This window comes from Fringilla coelebs (genome assembly GCF_963513975.1).
Source record: "Fringilla coelebs genome assembly, chromosome: 1".
NCBI classification, from domain to species: domain Eukaryota; kingdom Metazoa; phylum Chordata; class Aves; order Passeriformes; family Fringillidae; genus Fringilla; species Fringilla coelebs.
In genome coordinates this window covers 124,321,074-124,347,345 of record NC_140028.1, presented here as the reverse complement: position 1 = coordinate 124,347,345, position 26,272 = coordinate 124,321,074, and the positions used below count along the sequence as shown (strand labels likewise).

General features: G+C 39.4%; 1 protein-coding gene across 1 annotated transcript in view; it reads right to left on the bottom strand.

Annotated features, from left to right (window-relative positions):
• Nucleotides 1-25,361, bottom strand: part of MEOX2 (mesenchyme homeobox 2) — a 52,404-nt gene extending 27,043 nt beyond the window's left edge. Inside the window, exon 1 of the mRNA XM_084220758.1 lies at nucleotides 24,570-25,361. Within this exon, the coding sequence (XP_084076884.1) occupies nucleotides 24,570-25,080 (511 nt within the window). The 5' untranslated portion in view covers nucleotides 25,081-25,361. The remainder of the gene's footprint in view (nucleotides 1-24,569) is intronic.
• Nucleotides 25,362-26,272: the final 911 nt, after the last annotated feature.

Below are 26,272 nucleotides of genomic sequence, written 5' to 3'. Positions count from 1 at the left end.
TGGCTTCCATTCCTAGTTCACCTCTTTAAAACTGATCTAGTCCTTATTAAAAAATTTCAGTATCAATTCCTTCTTTTCTTCACTCATTTTTATGATGTCAGCCTGGTAAACCCTTGACATTATAAAACTTTTCTTGAGTCAACTGCCATGCAGGCTAATCTTCAGTTTCATGGACAAAATGAGAAGACATCTATATAGCCAAGGCTGAGAACATCAAAAACCATCAGTCATTCCTTCTTGGATTGCACCAATAATGACCAGATAAGAAGTTCAAAATAAATTTCCTTCAACAGGACATTTATTCACCCATAACTTAACATGCAGACCAAATAGGATTATTTGTGTGCGTGGTGTCCTGTTTCTAAATAGAACCTGCCCCTTGCAAAATACCAAATAGATCCACACTTCAGGTAATAGGAGCTCATATCACACAGCTTGTTACTACTTGAAAGTATTCATCATTAATTCTTAGAGCAGGGGCATTATCAGGACCCTCATGCATAACCTTACTAAAACTTAAAGGGAAGTAAATTAGTAAATATTTTTTTACACTATGACTTGGAAAAGACAGCAAGTCAATCGAAGAGTGAAGCTAGAAATGCTAGTTCCCTAAGTAGGAGGACATTTTTTGTTTCAAAAACTGTACAGAGAACCCAGAAGCTCTTTTTTTTCAATAAAGACATGTATGCCCATGTATGAGACAAAGAAAGTTCCAAATATATTATTCTTTTGCATTAGTGCAGCAGTGGTGCTTAAAGGGCTACCTCATTGTTCTGGACACTGCAGGCTATCAAAGGGAAGTCCATGCTCCCAAGAGCACACACTACATTTATCCTATGCTGCACCCCACTTGCTCATGGTGGTAACAAACATGTGAAAATGTTCATCAGTGTATCTTAGCTGTAACTTGATCCAAGTTCAAGAAAGGTGTGGCAATACTGGCCAATTTTTTATAATTACAGACTGTTTTACATATAAATATATTGGACAAAATTAACATTTTAAATAACAGTTCAGGGGGAAAAAAAGGGCAAAGAAGATTCAGATTGTGCGTGATGTTGTCAAAGATTCACCAACAGGGCGTAAAATGGTGTTCATGTACCATCCCACTGAGGCCCAGCTACAGAAGCAACAGCAGCACAGTCTATTTCTCCAAGTCAACATGGTTTTCTTAAATTTCTGAAATTTCCTACAGTATGCTTATGACCAAGTAACCCGTTTATTTTTCTCAAAAGTTGAGGGAAATTAAAGAATCATGGGAAAAGTTCAAAATGTACAATATCCTCAGAGTTAGGTTCAGCAAACCTTAAGGAAAGGAGCTATGCTAGGGGCTAAACCAATAATAAAAGAGGGCAAAAGCAAAATGAGTGTGATAAATAGTCCTTTGCAAACCTTTGTAGACATCTCCAAGAAGGTGTGCAAACCTTTTGTGAGAGCTATGCCAATAGATACCCAGATCTGCTGAGCTGCACAGTAATTTAACGGCTGAAAGCACCACATTTATAGGTATAATCAGAGTATCTTCTACATGACAAATTGCTACTATGCAAATATGATCTATTCCTTTCAAGAACTCTAAGAATTTAAACAGATGAAGAGATCATTATAGCTTGAAATCTGACTTAATATACCAGAAATATATTTAGGAAGCAGAAATAACAATTACCAAAAGATGGTTCCAGGGTGGCAGCAATTTCTGAAATTATACAGGTGTCATTGCAAATGCAAAATAACCATTTGTCAATAAGATAACTTGGAAAATCAGACATTTATTTTTAGGCAATTCATAGGTCAAGTTGCCAAGGAGTAAGATCACTGATCAATTTTTAGATTTTTATCTTCCTGAGTATATTAAGAAGACAGGTCTTTTGAAATTCCCTTTGCACACGGGAGATGTTTAAGGGAATCAAAATAACTTTTAAACTTGACAAAAGAAAATATATAGCGTACGAAATTCATTACCTCAAATCCAGTTCTGAAAACCTGTTTAGAAGTCACAATCCCACAGAGCACAAATGTAGGATATGAACAATAAGTTGTTCCACAACTCCCAGTGTGTAAGAAAGGAAAGCAGAAGAAAGTGCTCAGAAAAGTACATTGCCTTTTGTACCCATTTTTCTAAGGAAAATTACTTTTGATGAAAGAAAATGCTGTTCCATTTTAGTCATTTCTCTACATCTTCTGCTGCTATTGATCATAAAATGTACCTATCCCATTTTTACTGTTTATCACAGAATTTTCTCTCAGATACAGAAAATCATTGAGTACAATGTCCTGGACTACCTGTACCATTCCTTTCTCATTCAGTATTCAATATTTCTATTCAATATTTCTAAAAAGCAGTTAAGAAGCAGTAAGGCAATAATGTTGAAGTGTCAAAAACTATGTTCAGCTCCTCGTTTCTCTAAATCGATATTAAAAGAAATGTAGGAAATGGCAACGTTCTATCTGGTGCAAGTCATCACTTGGACAAAGCATGGCTGACTCTAGACAGGGCCAAAGTACTTGTCTGAAATGCATCCTTCTCTCTGGATGCCTTCTGCCTCACTCCCCCTCCTCCTGATGTTAAGACGTGCAGGCAGATGCCCTTGTCACTGTCTAGCCCCTGTGTATTTGCTTGGATTAATGCTCACCGTGCTTAACTCTCCCTCCAGATGATGAAGATTATGCCCTGTCCTACCCGAAACAAAGCAGGCACCAATGAGCAGAATTTGCTAACTGATGTAATGCATATGCAGGTATTAAGTCACTCATCCTCAAAAAAAAATTGAGTTGCTACATAAACACTCAAGTAGTCTGCTTAGCGTGAAGATTCACATGACCACTTTCCTTTCCTGCTCTGCACACCAGCTCCCCTTTGAAGTAAGGAGTCTGCCTCAAGGTCTCGCTCCAGCTGTTTAAAGACCCCAGCAGAAATAGAATAAGCAACCTGGCAGCTTTTTCTCTCCAAGATAAGACTTTTCCAAGACAACTGTGCTCTACTGAAACAATTCTAAAACGTAGGAGTGTGAGAGGTTCATAAATGCAGAGCCAGGTCTTTTTTCCTGCCAACACTGAATCTCCATTCCCATAAAAGTGAGGCTTCAGAATTCATAGTTTATAGCAGCAGACCAAAAGCTCTCTTAACTCTGATTTAATAAGTTATGCGCATATACACAGCACAAAAAAAAGTCTGTGTATTACACACAGGAAGAAGCTAATTCTTTTTTTCCATATTAGCATATAGAATTCATGAACATGACACCTTTCAGTTCTCATAAAACATCTTAAAAACTGTTTATTATTTCAGTTCATCTCATTCTAGAAGTACTCAACCAGCATAAATATAAACAGTGAACCAGCCTTGAAAAACCAATTGCAGTTTTGTTCTGAACACCTGAACATATTTGATGTTTACATGGAGCTCCTTCAATCATTCCAAACTTATGTTCTATGTCTGGAGTAATTCTTAGAAAAGAATCACAGAATAATCTGGGATGGAAGGGACACACAAGGTCCAGCTCTTAAATGGATGTGTCTTTTTGACTGGATTTATGCTGTCTGGACATAGTTTTTTTCAGGTCACTTTTGTCTGGAAGACAAAGTAAACAGGAAATTCACAACATTTAACTGTTACAAAACTATCTATCAAAATAAAAACAGAAGTTTCAAAATTATGAGTATGAGCTCAGTATTACTTAAAACGGCTCGAAGATCCAATTTTAGCACTACTTCATCCAACTATTTTTGATCTGGAAAAAAAATCTGCTTCTTCACTGCATTCATTACAACTTCAGAGACTTTAAATGAATCGATGCAAAAAGTGATCCCTTCCTTGCTCAGTAAAATGCAGAAACATTCTTTACAGTTGTGATATAACTAATATTCCTTGAAGAGCCTGTAACATAGAGCTAAGTGTTTAGTGGCCCTCAAATATTCTTTCATCCTGTAACAAGGTGCTGTAACAAATAAATCATCTACGGACATAATCAAAGAATCCTTATGTGATTTTATTTACACCTCCTTTAGCTATACCTGACTTTATTTAATCTCATGGGGGTTTTCCCATCACATTTTGTCTGTGATACATCAAGACCTGAAAAGTTGTGTAGTTTCAACAAAGGGCCTTTCCAAGACTTAAAGCTACCAAAATCACTTCGAAAAAACAATCTGTAAGCACATTTTCAGTTTGCACATGGATTCATTTCAGAATATTTTGGCAATTGCAATTTGGAAAGCAATTCCATTTTTTTAAATGAGTAGTATATTTTGTAGGAATTCAACTGTCATACAAATGGCAGACATATACATGTCTTTCTTTTCCTTACTTTTGTTTGTTACTGACAAAAAGTCCCACAGGATTAAAAATGAGCTAGAAAATATATATGATCAACTGAAGCCCCAATTTTTTTCCAAAATCAGATTTAGTATCTCCCACTATAGGAAGTGCCATACCCCTTATGGTGCAGGTTTACACTATTTTACTATGCATCTGGTTTATATGTCCCCACCATTAATGCAATCCATTATTAATACAGACAAAAAGAAAGAAAAGAGGAAGGGAAGCCCCATCCCACTATCACATGAGGTTTTGTGATGAGGTAAGATCCTGGGTCAGGACAGGGCGTGGTGTTACACACCTCGCTGGTCCCGCACAGCATTTTATCTTCAATTCCTTTCAATACTTCAGTATATTGCCACTGAGGAAAATAGAGACACTCCAGAACTGTGCTGGGAGCATGCAAACACTTGGTCCACGGCAGGAAAGGGACAGATACCGGAATGGCTCCTTAAGTCACTCTTTTGTAAGTTTTTTTTAAAGGCCATAGTAACTCACAAAAATCACTGTATACTAAGAGCATCAGAAGGCAATCTGAATACAGGGGTTAGAATAAGCTTTGGACAGCATAGAACTGAAGCCTATGGTTACATTTGAAGTAATTACAATAGTAGTTTCTACTGTACTGTGAGTTCAAAACGTGAGGAATTAAGCTTGCTTGCAATAATAAGTAGAGTGGAAAAATAAGCAGTTTAAAAGGAAAATAATTAGTTTAAAAGGATTTGTTCATATAAGAGCAAATTCAATATTTTATTTATGGGAGTTACAGCAAAAAAAACCCCAAAAACTAGCTGTGAATCCAAATCCACGATAGAACTTTTACTGAGCACATAATAACACTGCTTTCCAACAATAGCACTATTCCAGCAAAAAAAAATCACTGGAAATACTGATGTCAAAACTCTTAACATGATTTAAATTATTTATAAAAATGGAATGGATAAAGAAATGTGAAAGGTTTTTCAATGCTATTTATAAACTGCATTGTAAAACTGTCCCATTTAAAAATTCTCAGCTTCTGCTAGGCCAGGGGTCCAATCCTAACAAAGATTCATTAGATTTTCCTGAAAATTTTGGCTTTCTTCTATTAGCGATTTTTCCTTCCATGATTTCACCTTCAATTAGAAGCTTCTTGTATTTTTTATAGTCACAGACATTTGTACAAGTAGAGTCAGTTTTTTTATTGGCAAGAAAACTTAAAGCTACTTTGCTGAAAGTAACTGCAAACTTCTAACAACAGCTTTTTTCCTTCAATTTTATAAAGAAGTAAACTGTGCTAGTTAAGTTAACCTAAAAATGAATTACAGAAGGAAAAATCAATACTTTTTTTTTCCCTTCACAATGAACATTCTTGCCTATCAGAAGCCCAACTTCCACAGCCTTTTTCAGCAGAAATAGACCACCAGTGAGCAACTAGATCGATTTGAAGACTTTACTAGCTTTCCAATACTAATTTTTCACATTGAAAAGAGGTAGAAGATAACACTTAAGCCATAGGTTGTTGAAATAAATTCCAGCTCAAGAGTAAAGAGAAAGCAGATGCAAACTTACGCATGAGAACACTTGGCACCAAAGGCAGTCAAGGCCCAGAGGGGTGACCTGTGGAATGAAACATGAAGTGCAGCAAGCAGAGGACCATCCAGTTGAAAAACGGAGCCTGAGAAGTGCGGAAGTCAGAAATATGGACCAGGAAAACAACAGCTAATGCAATGGATATCACAGACCTAGAAGAGTTTCCTGGACTCTTTCAAATTTCCTCTATCCCTGTGAAACTGGCTTGCTTTAAGTAGTTTCCAAGGGCCTGCAATTCATTTTTTGGCTAGGCAAGCTTACTTTCACTGAACGCAGTGATCTGAGGTTTGTTTGAATTCCTTCTCTGTGGAAATCTACTGTACTTTCTAGCAGGTGTGAGAACATTGAGGCTCCTTCAGTTGCAGCTTATTTCCACTTTCTAACTACTTTATCTCCGTGGATGAAGCAAAAGTGACTTTTGTGTTTCCTGGCAGTCTGCTGCTTCAAAGAACCTTATAGTGATTTGTTTATTTCAGAGGAAATGGAGACCAGTCAGTGATGACAGATTTATTGGTTAAATGGACATCACAAAAAAAATTTCATGAAGCACAGGCTGGCTCTAACCACACTGTGAGAACTCATAGTAAGGGGTGATGTGCATTCCAGGAGTCCAGTCCTATTTAATCCACTCCACTCTAATCTGTACATTTATATTACACCTTTCACACAATTTCTGAGAGCTCTGTACCGAAATGTAATAACCACTGTAGTGAAACATATCCAGGTATGTTGATGGCCTACATTTAGGCTTGAAAATGCAGCAAAAGGAACCAGACTGTTGAATATCTCCTGGCAAAGAGTCAGGCAGTGGCAGGCAAGAAAAAAAAATGGGTGCCCAATTTCTTCTTATTACATCTCAAGATAGAAGAGAATTTCTTATTTCTGGAGAGACAATTTAGAATTTGGCAATTCATAATAGCTCCTGGTGGGTGAGAAATTTACATTGGAGCAATTAAATATGAAATTTGATATGAAAGTCATTGATACTCAATATTAAGCTGTACAATATAGTTGATCAAACACAGTACAAGAGGAAAAGGAGTTTCAGCAGTTGGTAGGTGTGCAATGCATGAAGGATTATGCCAAGGATTGCAAAATTTCAATGTGAAAAAAGAATTAATTAAAATACTGTAGAGAAAAGTACTATCAGACTTATGTTGCTATAGTCTTCCAATGATAACTGGTTGTGATAATTGCATCTGTCAAAGAAGGTAAAACAGATTTATGAATAACATACAGGAGCTTGTTTTGAAAATCCCAGATAACCACACAACTGCTGGTTCTCTGTTAGGGTGAAGAACATTGGTCAAAGCAAGCACTGAGACAAAACCAGCAGGGCATTCCACTTGATCTGGATTCAATTTTAGAAAAATAGCTGGCTGAGGTCGTGCATCAGCCAAACAAACATACCATTTGGAAAGAAGCTGGAATATTTGTTGAGGCAGAGAAATATATCTGTACATCACCTCAAGACATATGGTTCACTAAAGCACATCTGCCAATAATTGGCTCAAAAAAATCATCAAAATGTTAAAAATGCCTCTATTTAAGATGGTAAAATAAAGAGTGCTATTTATTCTTTGGATGCACATAGTTGCTCAAAAATACTTTGATAGGCAAATTACACAGCTTTTAGCAACTGGCATTGTCATTGCATTTTGAATCCTCCTGTTTCCCAGTCTAGTTTGACATCCTGAATGTTTTATTTCTGTTTATACATAAGGAAATGTTAGCTGGTTTTGTCCTCTATATAGACTGAAGATCTGAAGTATGGAGTAACTACAGCACTCTGTCAAGATTATTGAAGGAAATGAAACTAGAAGATCTACACAGGGATTCCTGTAGGGAGCACAGTCATGGAGATTTGCCCAAAGTAATGTACTTGCTTCTCTGCAGAGGCAGTTTGTGTGGCAAAATCATAATGCTAAGTTTTTGGAAGCTAAACTTCTTGATTTCCTGACACCGTCTTAGTTCAAAGCAACCTATCTGCTCTACTTTTGGGTTGCAGAGTATCATGAGGGCTTTTTTAATTAAAATTTAGTCTTCATGTATAAGCCTACTAATAGCCTCACCCTTTTAGTGATTACTTCTAAAGTTTTTAAATGTATAACCCAAGAATAAAGCCCAAGGCTGCTTTTGAGTCATAGACAACATCTTAAACACCCAGCAGCACAGAAAAATTTCAAATGGTTCTTGTATTGTATGTATGTGTGTGTATGTGTGTGTGTGTCTGAGTGTGAGTGCGTGTGTGTGTGTTTGTGTGTGAGTGTGTGCACACAGAACTTAGGTGAAAGTAAGAGCTAATCTTTACTATGGCTTTCTTAACTATAAGAAGGCACAGTAGATATTTTGCTTGATCTTGATTTAACCCAATCCTGCTATTATGTATTTCATGATCATCTTTATCTTATCAACCTTAAAGTATAAGCACACTGATATGCAACCATCTACACACTAGGCTCAGTTGAAAAGTTTTCTAGGACTGCAAGCTCACTTCATGGAAGAAGGTGAGAAGCCCTGCTTCTTCTAAAATATTTTGTATTTCTCAGGATAGCCAGTCTAAAGCAAACAGGATAGCCAGTCTAAAGCAAACAAAAGCATATGAATGTACAGCAATTTAAGAGACCACACTTGGCTTGAACTCCTTGCAAAGGTGTTACCAAAGCTTTAGATGCAGAGAATGAATGTCTCCAGGATGAAAGCAACATGAGGGACATGTATTTTTAAAATTCAGAACACACTGAAGGGGTTGCAGCCTTGCAATATTAACAATAGACCTCCTAACAATAAGCAAATGCTTAAAGGATATAGATGTGGGACAATTCTGGAATATAATGTTTACAATTAAGTTCTATAGCCAAGAAGAGATAGGCTAAAACCTAAAAGCTGCCTCAACACAAAAGGATCAGCTTTCAAGAAAACTGCACACCCAACTGTTACCATTTAGGCACCTAAATGAAGAACAATGGGGGCTTCTGGGTTCTGAGCTCTTTCAAGCATCTGGTCCAAATTCTTTCCTTCCATATGAATCAAAACAAATGTTTAGGCTACTAACTTTCCATTGCCCTTTAAGTTTAATGCCAGCTTTTCCAGCTTTTAAATTCCTTAGTATGGTTAGATGAATAAAACACTAACTTTGCAGAATACCCAGTTAGGGACTATTTACCATATTTTATTTTTATTTGTAGCTGCCATAAATTCTGTATAGAGTCATTGTAAAACTGTATCTTTCAAAACAGTATCTTTTAGAACAAAACCTTTTTGTTTAATACACTTAATGTTTAATACATTAATCCATCTTACTTGGCTATCCAAAAGTGGTCAAACATTAATTCATGGATTTGAAGATGCAACAGGCTGAAAATCAGCATAAAGAAAACATAGCAGCAGAAACAGTAAAAAAACTCCCAAGATTATACAAGAAAAATAATTATACAAGAAAACAGAAAGGAGATCACATCATGGTGGGAAAATAGAATGTAAGTCAATGTGTGCATCAGCACACCCTGCTAAGGGAAGTTTTAAACATACAGAATTCCTGCTGCTGAAGACAACTATGAAGACAACAGTGGCATGGATCCTGATACAGGAGCTGCAGTGCTCTCCAAGAGTCCAGGATACATCATTGTGCCTGGACCCTGATACATCCTGGCGTGTTTAAAATCTGTACTAAATAATCATAAGAATGTATTTAAATGTTGTAGGGCAACTATTAAGACAGACAGGCATTATGATAGCACCACACTTCTGCAACTCAAACAGATCACACAGGAAATGCACAGCATTACCTGGTACTAACCCTGGGGGAGTAATAGTCCATTTCCCATCCTCTTCCCGCTGTGGGAAACCTGGTCTGCAGAAAAGTGTGAATTCAAACACGTTAAGAAAGTCTCTGATTATAAAAACACAAATTTAGCAGGCCTGTTACAGAGAATACTGAAATATTCAACACTTTCAAGCAAGTTCATGACTGGAGAAAGGGAAGTATCACCTGAGTATCTCACTTTATTTTTACAGCACATACAGCAGCAAAGGAAAAGGCAACTAGTGAAGACACAAAAATATGAATGGAAATCTGGGTTTTCCTTATTTCTTTCTGACTTGAAGCAAGAAGAACTTTTCTTCAAGAAGCACATAAACAGAGTTAGCGTCTTTGCTAATTTACATGAGCTAATTTAATGAAATATAAGGTCTGGAAAAAACCTACAGTCGATGTTCAGCTTTTCCTTTACTGAATAAAAACCTTTCCCATCAGTTTTTCTTTTCCAAACTAGGTTCAAAGTTTCTACTGCTCTATAATTCTTACAAAAATTATGCCCTCTAAATGATACTATGTTAAATGGCCATTACACCAAAGTTAATTCTGAGCTTCAGTCGCAGAAAGAGTTTTTATTAAGAAAAATAAACAAAAAAATCTAGAATGAGGTACTTGAAGAAAACAAAGACTCCCCACACTGGCTACTTCTGTCTATAAGAATGTATGAGAACTGCCTTTTAAAGCTGGATAACAAAGAGAAGGGATAAGTTACTGAGGACTGCAGTAGAGTCTGAGACAAGGCACAGAAAAAGAAAATTTAGAGTTTTTTTAAGATGAGTAGCAGGCCAAAATTCCTGCTACTGAGATTTATTACACCATGGAGTCTGATTCCCAAGATGGCTAATGAAGGCAAGCTATTTTTTAAAATCCAAATGAGCATTTAATAAATGAGTACCACACTCAAAACGATATATATAACCCATTTTGTCATACTGAATTGAAAGGAATCAACCCACACTCAAGCTTTTTAGTCATCACTATTTCACTCTATCTGTCATTCGTCTAATAAAAGAATATTAATATGGATTGCTGTTTGGCAGGGGGTACCTTTTTCCCTATACATAAGATTCCTCTAGATAAATCAGTCATACAGAAATGTAATTAATTATCTTATAATTAATTCTCTCAGGGGGGTTGTTAAACTACTGTCCACTTTATTATCTGACCATCATCCACATTCATTACACTGGAAACAATGTCATCCCTAATGGACACAGCAGAGCCTGTAATTCTTCTTTGGAACCAGAGTAAGCTTAGCCTGGCATAGACCAGCGGGGAGAAAAGAGGAAAAGAGAGGGGAAGAGATGGAGAGAAGGGTTTTTACTCTTCTGTGTAGATTGGAAGTGAGGTGAGGTGAGGTGAGGTGAGGGGGGATGAGTCAGTATGATTATGACCAAAATACGTTTCAGCTATGGCAGTTTTGCCGCATTTCCTGAAGAGGAGCAGCCTCTTGATCCTTTTTAATATCCTTATTAGTCTCTAGCTCAAGAAGCGTGTGTGAAGACGTATTTAACTCTCATTGAAGTCAATGGCTCTAAAGCATATGCTCAATTTTTTTCACAAATCAGGACTTTAATCTGTTCCTTATGCCCATTTAGGATTACAGTGAGGTCTTCAGTTTTTGAAGTTGCTGGAAACATCAGCTTGCTGATGAGAGGTGGGGGAAGGGAGAAGGACTCCATCACTGTCAGAAGTCTATAACTTTTCTATTTTTTTTTCCTAAATTTTGACCAGAAGATCATTTGTCTTTTTTTTTTTTTTTAAGTCTTCTCAAATAGTTAGATTCTTATGTGTGCTCCAGAAATGTGAGTTACTGACAAAACATGCTTGTAGGTTTGTTAGCATCTCCTCCCTTCCTCCTCTAAAAAAGTTGACAGAGCTCTTACCAAAATCCCAAAGAGATTTACTCCTAGCAAGGGAGGAGAAGAGTTGAGACAAAAGCTGTAAAACTGTCTCTGTCCTACCCTGCAAGTGCACCTCAATTCTGGCAACTATTGGTTTTGTCTGCTTCGGTCCTGGAATAAAACCCTCTTCACTGAGCCTGAAGGTTGTGCCAAACTGCATGGTGACTTTTTTGATATGGAAAAAACCCCACTGGAGACTAGCCCTAAAGCAGACAATCTTATGAGCTGATCCTCATGTGAATTTATGTCTCCAGAGTTTAGATTTGATATTCTGTAATTTTACCATGGATTATATTTGCTGGTATTATGCTGAAAAACCCTAGACACTGAAAGTAACTGAAAAATTGCCAAGCCCAAGCTCTCCCTTCCTGAAGCTTCCTCCTCCTTCCCAAACTGGTTTAAAAACATGTTTAGAAATAAAATAACACAGTATAATCAAATGCTGAACCAGTCAAATCACAGGAACTATCCAGGTCCCCATCTACTGTTATTTTAGATGTTATATATGTATATATAGTATGCATACACACACACCCCCCAGATATATGTATATATGTTCATGTCCATTATATCAGTGAAATGGAATCACATAAAAATATTTTACTGTTTTCAAAATTCTTCCTACAGAAAACTGAAGTAAAAGAACAATTTGCCAATGCTATTTAAAGATTTTACAGGCCCCTTCAAAATGAGACTTTACTGTCTTTGAACCACATTCCTTCTGCCACAAGTAATTACCTAAATTCTTGAAGTTAAAAGAGTGCATTTTAAGAAAGCTAATTTTTTTTTTCACACATTTGGCTTAGTTTCAAGAACTTCATTTTTGCACACAGCTCTGCTCAACACTGGGTACGTCACTGTTATTTGATACTAAATGCCAGTATTGTCAGGTCTGGGTCATGCTTGATTTTTGCTACAGCTGTTTACAGAATCTTTGTGGTGCACACCCTTTTGGAATAAAAACCTCTAAAGAAGAGAGGGCATATGAAGGACCTTTTTTTTTGTTCTTTATTTTTTTTTTTTTGTGTTCACTTGCTGTCTTGCACACTTTTCTTACAGACCATAAGTCTACAGAAGAGCCGTGACAGACCTACAGTTACCAAAAAGAAGTTGATGGTAAAAGAGATGACATCTTGGTGACAATGGGTAATGACAGAATATTGTTTTTAGATGTTTCTTGCATGTATGTGAGCCATACTGAAGACAGAGAAAAGTGTGAATGGAAAAAGGAAGGACACAGTTAAGACAGCATGGTGAAAATGTTGAGGTAGGTAAGAAGCAGGATCTAAAATATTGACTGAGGCACTGGGCAACACCTTGCAGTGAAATTACTTTAACTCTGAGAATACAAGGTAGAACCAGAAGAATGATTCTAGGAAAGAAACTTCAAAAGGATGTGATTGAAAGATATGATCATTTCATCAGCTTTGGTTTTGGCAGGCTTAAAATAAGAGCCAGGAGAGGACTCAGGCAGAAAAAACAAGATTTAATTTCTGCTAAGTAGTGTAAAAGTCATTTGCAAAACAATCTCAAAACATGTTGGAAAGATAGAAGACAAAAAAAACAACTTGCAAGGTCTCATGGCAAAATAAGGTCTTCTAAATCATAGTTCTCAACCTGGTCAGAAAAGCAGTAGCCCATGGCCTTGCACTGGGGAAACCAAGGACAAAGGTTTTTTTATGCCTGTAAAAGATGCTTTGTCCTCACCCTAGGTCTCTTTTGTGAGCATTTTTTTTCCTACATCTGTGCATTCTTGCCCTGGAAGAAAAGGGAATGCTGTCTACTTTTGTAAAGAAACCAACCTTTACCACATAAAGTTCGGCTTTACAGAGAGCAGAGATATATGAACCATTAAACGACATGGCAGGGAAGGTGCAAAGGCTGACTAGTGAGACCTCCTTTTTTGTGCTTGTTGTCCAAGAGGATACACATATTCCCTAGACTTGTTTCAATTCCAAAATTCACAGAAATACTCTTCCAGAGGTACTTAGGGAATATGTACTCCCCTCCAAATATCTTCTGAACTAGAAAAGCTCCATGTAGGTTTGTATTAACACCTCAGATAGGAGCAATACTTCTTGCATTTCCACCTCATTGTAGATTTCAGATCTGCTTTTTGTAGTAAGACTCTGCTGTTAGGTTAACAAAGTCCTTTGAATTAACAGGCCAGCAATAAGATGCTGCCAGACTCCACTACATGAGTAACACCAAGCTTTCCAGTTCTCTACATCAGAAACCAAACCAAAAGCTTCCCAGTTAACATGGAAGCATTAACACAGTTTGTGTTAGAATTAACACTATCAATTAGCTGTGGAAACATGCTCAAAATACACAAGATAAGCCAGAGCCTCCATAAAGAATATTTTCAGGGTATCTACCCATGCATGGTGGAACGACAAACATTTCTTAGCTGTACAGCATCGAGCTGAAGGAATCAACAAGAAGGTAGTAACTGACATGCTTGTGCTTAACTTTGTCAACATCATGCTGTTAATTCCAGAAAAATTATACACAGTAACCTAAGCTGTGTCAGAATTAGAGTAACAGACTGGCAAAGCAGTGACTACTGCAGGAGGAAAGGAAGTGGCTTTCCCAAGAACTTTGAAGGACTGGGTCATTCTCTAAGTTATATTTCACCAAACATACTTTAAAATGGCTGGACATTTTTAGCCACTGTACTTGAAAGACACAGCCTCTCTCCAAAAACAGGGTTTGTTTGGGTGTCGTGTCCGCCAAAGCACTCCCAATATGTTTGCAAATACAAAAATCTGAAATCCCTGATATTTCTCTTGCCAGCAGACTGCAAACTCAATTGACACCTTCTGTCTTCGTCTACATTTCAGTTTGGAACCAGTGAAATAAAGATAGGTTTATAGGGTTTGAATACTGTTAGATTTCTGTACATACCCTCATAGTAAAGTAATAAAGATGTTTGCCTCATAAAGTTGTAGCAATGTATTGAAGTGTAAAAGCAAAGGAGTCAAAATGAGTGAAGTAAAAATTAAAATGCAAAACTAAGCCAAACTACAAGAAAGTTCAGCAGAATATTTCTTTATAATATGGAGCAATCAAAATTTTTTGCAGTCTTCTCTCCAGCTTTTTCTCCTGTGCATGTCCACATCATTTTTTTAAATTTAGAATTTAAGATGTTGCATTTGCCAATCTATTTTAATACCAATATATTATTTCATAAAAACAAATAATACAGACAGAATTGTCACTCTCTATATTGACCCAATAAGCTATTACAAAATCATTCAAATTGAAGTGCTAATAATACAAAAAAAGAGGTAATTCTGCAGATTCAAGATGCGCCATGAACGACTGCTAATGTAGCCTTCCATTTTTATCTGACTCATAACTGTTTCATCTTGCATTGCCTAATAGAACTAACATTACATTTCCTTATTTAGCAGGTCACTGCAGTTCTTAAGTTATTGTAGGTTACATCTAATGGAAATCTGATTAAGGTAGAGGGTCGTATTTTTTTGTTTGAAATTAATAGAGTGCTCCTTTTGCATGGATGAATGGAAACTAAAAGGCTATATAGTCTCACAGTCCTTCAGAAATAGACTTGTGTAAAAAAAGAAATAGGGGGAGAGAGAGGGAGGGTGGGAGGGAGAGGGAGCCAGGAGTGAGACCATTAGTGTGTATTGTTCTAATGTCCTCAGGAACGCAAAACTTAAGACACAGCTGCAGCTTGAGGTCATTGTGGTACTCCCAAATAAGAATATGGGGGGGGGGGGGGGGGGGAAGAACTTAATATTACTATGTCAATTCTGAGTCAATCAAACCAAACTGCAAAGAACTTGTAACGCTCCCAGCTCTTCCTAAGCCCTGCATTAGGTGGGTATGAATTTCAGACTTTTTCCAGGTTTTAATGTCTAGTTCTGAAAATATAACTTTGAAAGGCGTGAATGTGTTTAAGCCCCAATTATACTGCTGCTTTCTTCTGGCAGAGAATACTATTTGGCATTCTAAGCACACTTTTACAAGAAATCTTTGAATGGTCAACATCGCCGTAGCTGCCCAGGCTTCTATTCACACCATTTTTAGCAATTCAGTGTACCAAAGCTTTGCAAAATACGTTGTCATTTAGTTTATCAACACATCTGACTTAAATTCTTTTTTCTTCTGTAAACCAAACTGATATTTTCACAAATTTGGAAGAAATCTAGTCACTTTTCCTGCCATTCTTTCTATAGCAATAAGCACGTTTAAATGTGTAATTTTTACTTGTCCACATATTCTATGGAGCCTACAGCATTCTAGTATTCTCCAACAGATGAAAGAAAATAAAAGGCTTGAAAAACTATTGAGACCAATGTGCCTGAGGAGCCTCACCCACAGTGTCAAAACAACCCCTGCCAATGAGGGCCCCACGCACATTCAGGAAATACTGCATGTATCTAGAATATGCCATTTTTTGCTTGGCAGGTAGAAAACCCCACAGTTCATTCAACTCTCTTCAGAGCTATTTTGTCAGCCCACATATGTCCAACAGATTTTTTTAGTATCTATTTTTAGGAGGACCAAAGTGGGAAACAGTTTTTTCCGCTTGGTAAATTTAAGTGACTAATGCCCTCAATTCACCAAAATGTGTAAACATACACTTAACTTCGGCAGTGTTCATATCAAAGTACTACTTCATGACTACTTCAGCTGTGAAGTCCTGGCTCCACTCAATAGCTAGTTTTGACTTCAGCTTCCCGAGGTTTCATTCATCTCCCAACATACAAAATTAAATGCATACTACAATCTTCATAAGATCACAGTCTAAGAATTAAAACTCACAATAGTGGCAGAGGACACTGAAGTGCATCTGACAGTTTATGTAAGGCAGCATTTGTCTAGACTTGCTAAAAATAAGAAATAGCTATTAGAGATCAGAGAGAATGCAGAAGGACTTTTAAAAGATCGCAGTAGTCTGTTTCAGTTTTAGTTCTTCATATCCTATTTGCTATAAAATAATGTTCAATCAACTAGTTTTTCTTTAGTCCAAGAAGTAGCAAAGGAGAGAAAGCAGAAGAGAAGGAAAGAGGAGAGGAGAGGAGAGGAGAGGAGAGGAGAGGAGAGGAGAGGAGAGGAGAGGAGAGGAGAGGAGAGGAGAGGAGAGGAGAGGAGAGGAGAGGAGAGGAGAGGAGAGGAGAGGAGAGGAGAGGAGAGGAGAGGAGAGGAGAGGAGAGGAGAGGAGAGGAGAGGAGAGGAGAGGAGAGGAGAGGAGAGGAGAGGAGAGGAGAGGAGAGGAGAGGAGAGGAGAGGAGAGGAGAGGAGAGGAGAGGAGAGGAGAGGAGAGGAAGAGTGAAAAAGCAAAAGAAAGAGTGCAATAGAGAGAGAAAGAAAAAGAGGGAAATAAAAAGAGAAAGAAAAAAAAGAAAAATCCACTGGATTTTCATAATCCACTGGATTTTATTGGTTTAGTAAAACTATTCTCTTCTACCATAAATTAAAGATTTCCCTCTTTGCTTTGAGACTTGCTTCTTTGGTTTCATCAATTATTTTGTTTCATTTATTAAAGAAAAACAAAAGAAAACATAGAATCGAGTACAATATCACTTTCTTTCATATGACCATTAACTTCTCATAAATGTTTCCTTGTGAGGTTTGTTCAGCACAGGTAATTTTCAATACAAAGTTTAGACTACATTTTTCCATTACATTGAGTAAGAAGCTCCAGGGATTTCAGAAGGCACAGCATTCAGTAATTACATCTATCATTAAACAATAAAATATTCTGTAGCAAATTTCCAAATATTATTATAGATTTCTCTTTTGGTACATAATCATATGTCTATTTATTAATATGTACAAATTCCAGTTAAGTGACCTATCCCCAAAACTATTTGTAAAAATTTACAATCCCATATAGAAAATCAATTCACATTCTGAATGGGGGTGCCTTAGTATCTTCTGTAGGTCCAAGATCTAGAAAAAAAAGGTATATTTTCTAATATACAGTGAGCATTACATCTTCAATATTACTGATGTTAGCAAGTAGAATTTTGACAACCTAAGTAGTCTATTTATAGTGTTTAATAGAAGACTTCAGAAGAAAACTTTTGTGCATTACAGTGCACTGTGTACTACTACATCCCGTTTTTTTAGTGTGGGTTTTTTTTCACTTTGCATCATTCATTGAATGGTAGGATGCAGTGATGCAACTCTGCACTAGTGAAGTTACAGATGCATGTACAAAATTTGCAGAGTGAAACAAATAACATCATTGTGATTTATACTATCGTCTATTAAATATTATTTTTAATGGATATGGTGTAGGTAAACTTATCAAAGGACACAGATTTTGTAATATGTATTAATAAATAACAAGGACAACACATGCTAGAAAGCCAAGACCAATGGCAGCAGTGGTTTTTTAAACAAGCATTTCTCTGCCGTATTTGCCGCTGGAAGAATTCAAGACAGCGTATAACGAAAAAACTTAAGCACTACTATGGCTAACTGGTCTATCTCCTTCTCCCAAGCTAAACTACGTCTAAAGTAAGAACTCTCAACTTAAAATCTGGTGGTCCTAACAAAAATCAGTAGGGGCTTTCTCATCTGTATCTTCCTGGTGAAATTTTCCCTAGCATGCCTGTTCATAAACCATTTGTTTCAGTAACTTTCTTTTTACTGATTCAAATACTTAAAATCTAGGACTAGACTGCATGCACCCAGCACAATTACATCAGGCTATTTTTGAATTCAGGTTTTCATTAAACACAATAGAAAAGCATCTACGTGCTCATGGAAGACCCCAGACACTCACCGCAGAAGTCAAATGACTTCTGGCTGTGTGTGCAGTCACACAGCTCATGCTGGTGAAGGTGATGCAATTGCCCTGCTGAGTAGCAGGAGGAAGGGTTTTTCTGCAGGGTGGCTGTGCACCATCTTGCTCGTACTCTGCAACCAGCAGTACTAGAGAAATTGTGATGCAGATCTGTAAGTCTTTAAAGCCTACTAAAAATAAAAAGCATGTACGCACACACACGCACACAAAGCTTTTAGTTTCATAAAAGTTTACAGTACTTTCCAAATGGAAGGAAAGCACTGGAATGGCCATTATATAAGTTGGGCACACAGTCATAAAAGGACAGGGCACAGGCTCGAGACAGATCATAGGACTGGGTTCAGTGCCCAGCTGTGCACTGATGTAATGAAGTAGCCTCAAGCACTGTTTATCAAAATTCTCTAACACCACGCTATTTCAGTTAGAAACCTTATTAGCGACATATGCAAGTATTTATATTTAAAAAATATGACTTTCCTTTCGCATCCTTTCAAGTTGCATTCTTAAGTATATTAGAACAAGGACGCAGGGTAGCATTGCAAAAGTGAGGGTTGAATCCTACCCCACCATAACTACGTTTTACTGATGGGTTTAAACTTTGCTCAGTCTAGCAGATGAAACCAGATTTATTTTGCTTCCTTTCTGGAGACTTACAAAACGGCTTGGTAGAGTACATTTTGCTACTGAGAGAAACATGCTACGGCGACTATTCATACTGCCAAGTAACAGTGTCTTTGAAAGCAGTAATCCAGTGAGCAATATTAGGGCATCAGCAGACAGAAGCAAAGATAACGTTACCTGCCCTTGAATTTCAAGACATAGAGCTCAATCCTACTCTTGAGGAATTGAGATAGAGCATATGAAGTCATTGCATCACTAAAGAACGAGTATTTCCACACGGCAAACAGTATGCAGATTAACAGGCTCAATTAAAAAACATTTATTAAACAACTGGCATGTCTAGAAATGACAAAAACACAAAAAAAACCCCACTCAACATGATTACTTACATTAGAAAATACTACAGAAATCACACTCGATATGTTAGGACAAATTTTATCCTAGGATTTTAAAACCAATGTAGTTAAAATTCAATGTGTATATAAAATGCTCAATTGACAATTTTCAAACAATCAGGCAATCTGAACATTTTATCAATAAATATATACAAGAATTATAAAGCATTTTTCTTTAATGCCTATGTAAAATAATTCTGCTCTGATTGCTTAAAAAACCTTGGGCACTTCAGTGGTTTCACTGGAGTCAATGGACCTTCTCACAAAAACATTTGTGATCCCGTGAAGGTCTGGATCGGCCTTCCAGTGTTTCTAAAAGGGTGGGTTGACAAGGAGGGGGAGAAGAAGTGTAAATCCTCCTGAATAATTTATACAAACAGATAGAAATGCATAACTAGGAACCACATATGCTTCTTTTTTTTTTTTTCTCTTTTTGTCCACACAAAGTTCCTCTTTGGCTAAAGGCAAAGAATTTTGAAAATGTATCAGCAAAAGAGTCTTTCAAAATTTTAGTCTTAGAAAAGACCTGGTTATATTTCCTGAGAACAAAAGTGAATTTCTTGCAAGTTTTCATCTATTAAAACAATTCAGCAAGTAGCTCTCTAGTAAGCCCATAGTTTGATAAGCTATCAGTCTTGAAGGTTTTCTCCTAAAAGTGTGCATGTTATTCGTCGGATTTTGAAATTGTTTCATTTATAAAATCTACGGAGTTTTTGTTGTTGTTGTTGTTTTCTTATGGGTAAGTGATGCTTTTAGACAAGATACCAAACAAATTAACTCCTTCCAGAAAAACTATGGTTTATTATGTATTTTTTCTTGTTTCTATTTACAACCACACTGAAAAGCAGAGACATATTGATGAATCAGTTGCACAGTGTTTTTTGACTACAAGCGTGCAGCTCATTTTTCTTACTGACATGTTTCAGAAACCAATCAAAAGTCCTCAAAACTCATGATTTCGCAGTATTTATAATCATTTATCAAAATGACCTGCTTTTTAGAGACCATTCCAAACAAGTATATATGATTCATGATATTTAGATGTGTTTAAAATAAATTCCCTGGAGATACAACTTTTTGCTGCTTGCATTTTGAGAATACGTAGGTTATAAAATAATAAAACTCAGGGGGAAAAAGTATTGGTTTTATTCATGTGATTTGTCAATGGACAAAACCCACCAGAACAGGTATTGAAACACTTGGCCGAACTGTTGAAACAGTGGATTCCTGTAATGCTTTTCCAAATGCTACTGTTGTAAATACATTAAAAAATATGAATAATTTTTATTACCTGCTAGCCTTTTCTTGGAAACCTGTGCCACACAGAAAGCATTTTCCCATGGCGAAATTTGGTTTCTTTTTTTTTTTAAAAAAGGCTTTTCATGCCTGAGGGGAAGTGTTTAATTACATTAGACTTTAACAGGAGTGCAATTTCCTTATATATTTATCTCTTTCAATTTAATGTTTGAATAGCTGTATTTCTTAGAAGAACTCCTTCAACTGTACTCAGCCTCCCCCTGGTCTTTTCAGCATAGTACAGATGTTTTTTTCACCATAGCATTTTAGACTTCCTTAAGGCTACCAGATTCACTCTATTTTCATATTTCTCAGTAAATCTTGATAGCACTTCCTATACAGGCATTAATATGCTTTTTTCCTGACTTAAGTCTTAAGAAAACTTGGACCTAAGTAATGTAACTTGGGAAATCACAGAAGTAACTTTGCATCCTCTGTGTTCTACATAATCTGAGAATCAAAACCTACTTTATAATAAACAGAAGTAAAATGGCCCTGAAACTCACAGGCAAGTAATGAGAAGGGAAAGCATTAGAAAAATCCAAAATATTCCATATAGAACAACTCATACCACAAAGCAACAAAGCACTCCAAGAATATGTTTTCTATACACTCAGCATGGTTTTCATCCGCACCTCATTAGCGCACAGATAATTCTGACCATTAGGGCACTTTATAATAAGCGATTTCAGTTGCAACCAGCCCTTTAAATTAAGTATTGACTCTCTACTCGTACAGCCTTGACATCCTAAGAGCTGAGTTACAAAGGTGAGGATGCAGATGCAATTATTCCCTGCAGAACGTTAAGATACAAAGATTTGTATGCACCACTCCTCAATTCACAGGCAGCTTTACCGACTCACTTTTGGGCCTAGGCAGGTTAAAAGGAATGTTCTGCAGATTATGGGAGAGCAACTACAAAACCTGGAGACACTGACAGCTGCAGCAAGCAGGGGTTGATGACTACAAAAGCAGTATTTCCCAGTCCTTTGCAACGAGAGCAGCTGAAAATTTCACCCTGTTCTGTAACAGTCCTTGCAATATCTTCAAAGGGAACTTCCCAAACTGTTTAAAATCTGGGTTAGGGCTAAAGAAAACTGTAAGTCAGTTTATATAACTATCATGAGAGAACATTTCACCTTGTTTTCTCAATCCCAAGTGAAACTGCAACAGATTAGAGAAGAATGTTTCTATGTCTTCCCATTCCCTTGCAATATGTGAATTTCAAGGAAAAACACACAGTCCATCATACTAAATTCTGTTTGCCCTCTGGATTTTTGTTCTTAATTTTAAAACATTGCACTCCCATCACCATAAGACATAAGTAAAATGGGGTGTCCCTTCTGGTAAATTTTCAGAGTAGCTATACGGCTAAGAAACAGTTACTTGTTTGGAAGGTAAATGATACAAGGAATGATCATGTTTTACATTCTTTAAACTATCCACGAACTCAGCTTTGTGATCTTAAACACACAGAAACAAAAGCTAAGTAGTGGAAGAAAGGGGTAGCCTAAGGTTAATTCAGCTCTGAAATGTGGAACAGATTCAGTGCTCAAGAAAACGCTGAGCATTCTGTGGCTTTAAGTGATATGCTTAAGAAGAGGAAATATATGTGTAAATAAGTAAGAGCATTAATAATTGTCTCAGAATGCTGGCACTGAAACTTAAAGCAGTCTCTCTCTCTCTTCACCTCTTAGTTATTTACTATTAGGATTTTTTACAAATGTCTATTGAAGTAGTTCCAAGTCTGATGAAGGCATGGAAGAAATTCTTTCAAGCATAGTCATTTGTTTAAAAAAAAAGATTAATGAGAAATAAAGGTGATGATGTTTAATCAAATGAGGGGCAATTATGGTTGACAAATATAGAAACACAGCAAATTAAAATAATTCTTGCTGCCATATATGAGAATGGCATTAAAGATCTAGCACCAGAGTTTAGGACTAATAAAGGGGTGGGGTTAAATATTCAGTCCAAAACGCAGGCTTTTCCTGAAGAAAAAACAAACATACAGCAGCTATGCAGTTGTTGTCAAAAGACATCTATTTTCAGTTTGAGAGATTCACAATTGTGTGAACGGTTGTAATTTTTTCTTAGCGGAAGGGAGGAGGAAATAGTTACCTGCCTTGATCTTCAGAAAGTCTTAGAAAGTGAGGATCGAAGTGCATTGCAAGATAAACATAACCGTGGCTAAAGGCTCAAACTCTTGTCCACTAATCCAGTGGAAGACTCCAGTCACTTTGGGGTAAGGTTTAGGACATTCCTCACTGGTGTTTTTTGGTTTGCATTGCAGAATGAAATAAACAGAAAGTGATTCAGATACTTCCCTGACAGTGAAAGGGACCAATTTCCTTTTTTCCTTTAGCTTTAAATAGACCGACAAATACAATAAATCCTAACACCAGCAGGCATCCAGTTATTTTCTCAGTTGTAACAAGGACTGTCCATACACCTCAAAAAATCAGATAATTCTTTTTCTCATTGAAAGTAAAGAAGACAAAACAAAAGATTTTACCAGCAGCGTTTGAACTAAATACAGCTTTAAACGCAAAAAGAGTTTTCAGCAACTATATCAGCTATGTAAGACGAAATTCAGATAAATACGTTCTGAGTCACTGTAACTGTAAATGTTTGCTAATATAGTGGGCAATGAAGGAAGTGATGGTATTCTTGAGGGTTATTTTTAAAAATCCTTTGTGTTGCTTGCTCTCTACCAAGCTTACAGCATTTTGAGTGAAAGAGGTTATGGTTTCAGTTGTGAACTTCATACGTATCTGGAAAAGCCTTTCACTTTCTCTTCTGTGATAACAAATAATTTGCTACGCCAGCTCTTGAGTTTTGAATCTGTTGAGCCCTCTCTCTTTCAAGTGCCTCCTGCCTCCTGTCTCTATATTTTTGGTGACCCCCTGGTTCATGTGTGCCCTAACGGAAGTCCCATCAGTTGTGTTGCCTTTGCCGAGTGGCTTTTGTCAGAGCAAAACTTTGACAGGCTTTGCTATTTTAGAAAGCAGAGATAATGTCAAGGTTTTCTGCCCATTCATTGATGCCAAATCATCGCTGTGGAGTGACTGCGGGTCTACATGTTTTTATGCTCGCCTTTAAGTAAGAATTAGTGTGATTTTAAAAGGCAGACTGCTCCTTCCTTTCCTCTGTCCCCACCACCAGAAAACTGAAGTGAAGCAGCTTTCTGAAACTCCCATTCACCCTTTTGCTTCACAGAGTCCAAATTTTGCCCCTTCACTCTGAGGATTTGATGCAGGCTCACTCAGATCCTACAGGGTAGCAAGTCATCAGCTCCTCTCCCGAATCCCCGCTCCCAAGGCAGAGCTTCCAAGCGTTGTGCAATCGCCTCGGAGCCGCAGTCAGCTCCACGGCGAAGGGGCGGAGGGGAAGGAGCGCGCTGGATTCTGAATTTTGAAGCAGAGGTGTCGTATCGGGCAGGGGGGAGGGGGCCGCGGGACCAGATGCTGAAAACCGCACCAAAACTACAAACGTTTCTCTCCTTGGCTGTAGGAAACTCTCCCCCACCGCCACCTTGATTTCATACCCTATCACGTGCTGAATTTTTTCTTTCTATTTCTCCCCCCGTAGCCTTAATAAAGCTTGCGTTAGTGATGGAGATCCCGAGAGCGCGTTGGTGGGAAGGGGCAACCCGGCAGCCCGGTGTCAGCCGGCGGCGAGAGCACGGCTGCGGCCGTGGAAGGGCCAGCCGAGCCGAGCCGAGCCGAGCCGGGCCAAACGATACGAGCTAAACAAGCCCAGCAGAGCGGCAGCAGGTCCGCGGCGCCCGACCGCGCCGCTTCCCCCGACCCCCGCCGCCCCGGGATCCCGCCCCGCTGGGGAACGCGCGAGCCTTTACCTGAGCTGTCGCTTTTCCTTTTGCCGGACCGCTTCTCTGTTTCCACCGGGGACAGAGCCTGCCTGCCATAGTCCCCTGGCGCACACGCTGCCCCCGTGGGGGTGTTGGTGCCCAGGCTGGAAGAGTTCGAACACAGGACAGGGGGGCTGCTGCCCAGCTCCGGGGGTCCTCCTGAGTCAGGCTGAAGGCAGAGGCTGTGCCTGGCCGCGGCGGGAGGAGACGACATCTGAGGAATGTGCCAGTTCGTCTGCAAAGCTTGGTGCTGCTGTTGCTGGTGGTGGTGATGGTGGTGATGGTGATGGTGATGGTGCCCCCTATGATGTTGGCTGGCAAACATGCCCTCCTCATTGGGGTATCCCGCTATTATGCAAGAGGAAGAAGAAGAAGACAGATCAGGGTAGGACATGTGGTCAGATCTTCCATGCAGGGCAAGAGAAGACTGGGAGAAAGGGTGCAAGCTCTGCGCAGTGGCATGGGGGCTGCGCAGGCAGCCAAACAGTGTGTGATCCATGGCATGCAAGTCTCAGGTTCCAGGCAGGAGAGTTTAGGAAAGATCCAACTTCACCACCCTTTGTCAACTTTCACTGTAAACAGATCGGGGCTGAGATTTTTTTTTCCAAAACGGCACCGACAGACTCTGCAGCAGGCAGCTGAGCTCAGATAATCCAGGTCTTTAGCCCTAGTGGCCAGTCTCCGCTGCATAAACACTCGGACCTAGATGAGCCGTTCTCAGAGCTGCTCAGATGTCAAGAAGTGGGAGAGGTTGAAGCCAATAGAAGGTGGTCCCAGAGAACTGCTTGAAGGGGGAAACAGCTTCGAGAGGTTATAAATACAGTAGTGTGTAATGTGAGCTGGGGGCTGGCTCAGCAGCACAGCACTGACCACATGCAAACTCCCTCCAAAACGCCAGCGCCGTCCCCGCGCCGAGCGGCTCCGTCAGCGGGCGGCAGCGCTGCGCGCCCGCGCCCCGGGCGCCCGCGGCCTGCGGGGGGGCGGCTCCGCGGGGGCGCAGCCGCTCCTCCCTGCCCCGGGCGGGCCGCGCCTCCCGCCGCGGCTGCCCCGAGGCCCCCCGCCCCGGGCGGGCCGGCGGCGGTGTCCCCCGGCCGCGCGGCCCCCGCAGGGCCATCGCCGCCCCGTCGGGGCTGAGGGGCCGCTCGGGGTCCTGTCGCCCCTCAGAGGGCAGCGGGCGGGGGAGCGCAATAAAGACGTGAGGCGACATGCGGGGGGTGACCCTGCGGCGGGGGGCGCGGGGGCCACCGCCGCCCCGTTTCCCCGGGGGCTGAAGCGCTCTCGCCAGAGCCTCACCTGCGAGCCCAGGTGCGAGGGCGGCGGCATGCGGGGCCGCGCGGGCCGAGGCCGGGGCCGGGGCCGCCCACCGGGCTCCCCCGCTCCGAGGGTCCCGCTGCGGGTCATCCACCCGCTTCGCCGCGCCCACCGCCCCGGCACTCGCCATGGGCCGCGGCGCTGCCCCGGCTGCCCTCAAGAGCCTCACGCTGTGCCCCAGCATCGGCGGCCGGTTCTGCAACGAACCTACCGGCGCCCACCGTGCCAGCAACGCTGGGTGCAGAGAGAGTTTCCCCCTCTTGCCCTCTGCCCCTTCAAAACAAGAAGTCGCATAATGTTTATTTGCGTTATCTTCATTTGCTTCGTTGCAAATGTCTTCAGTAGATTGGGGGACAACCTGCAAAGTCTGGGCCTGTCTT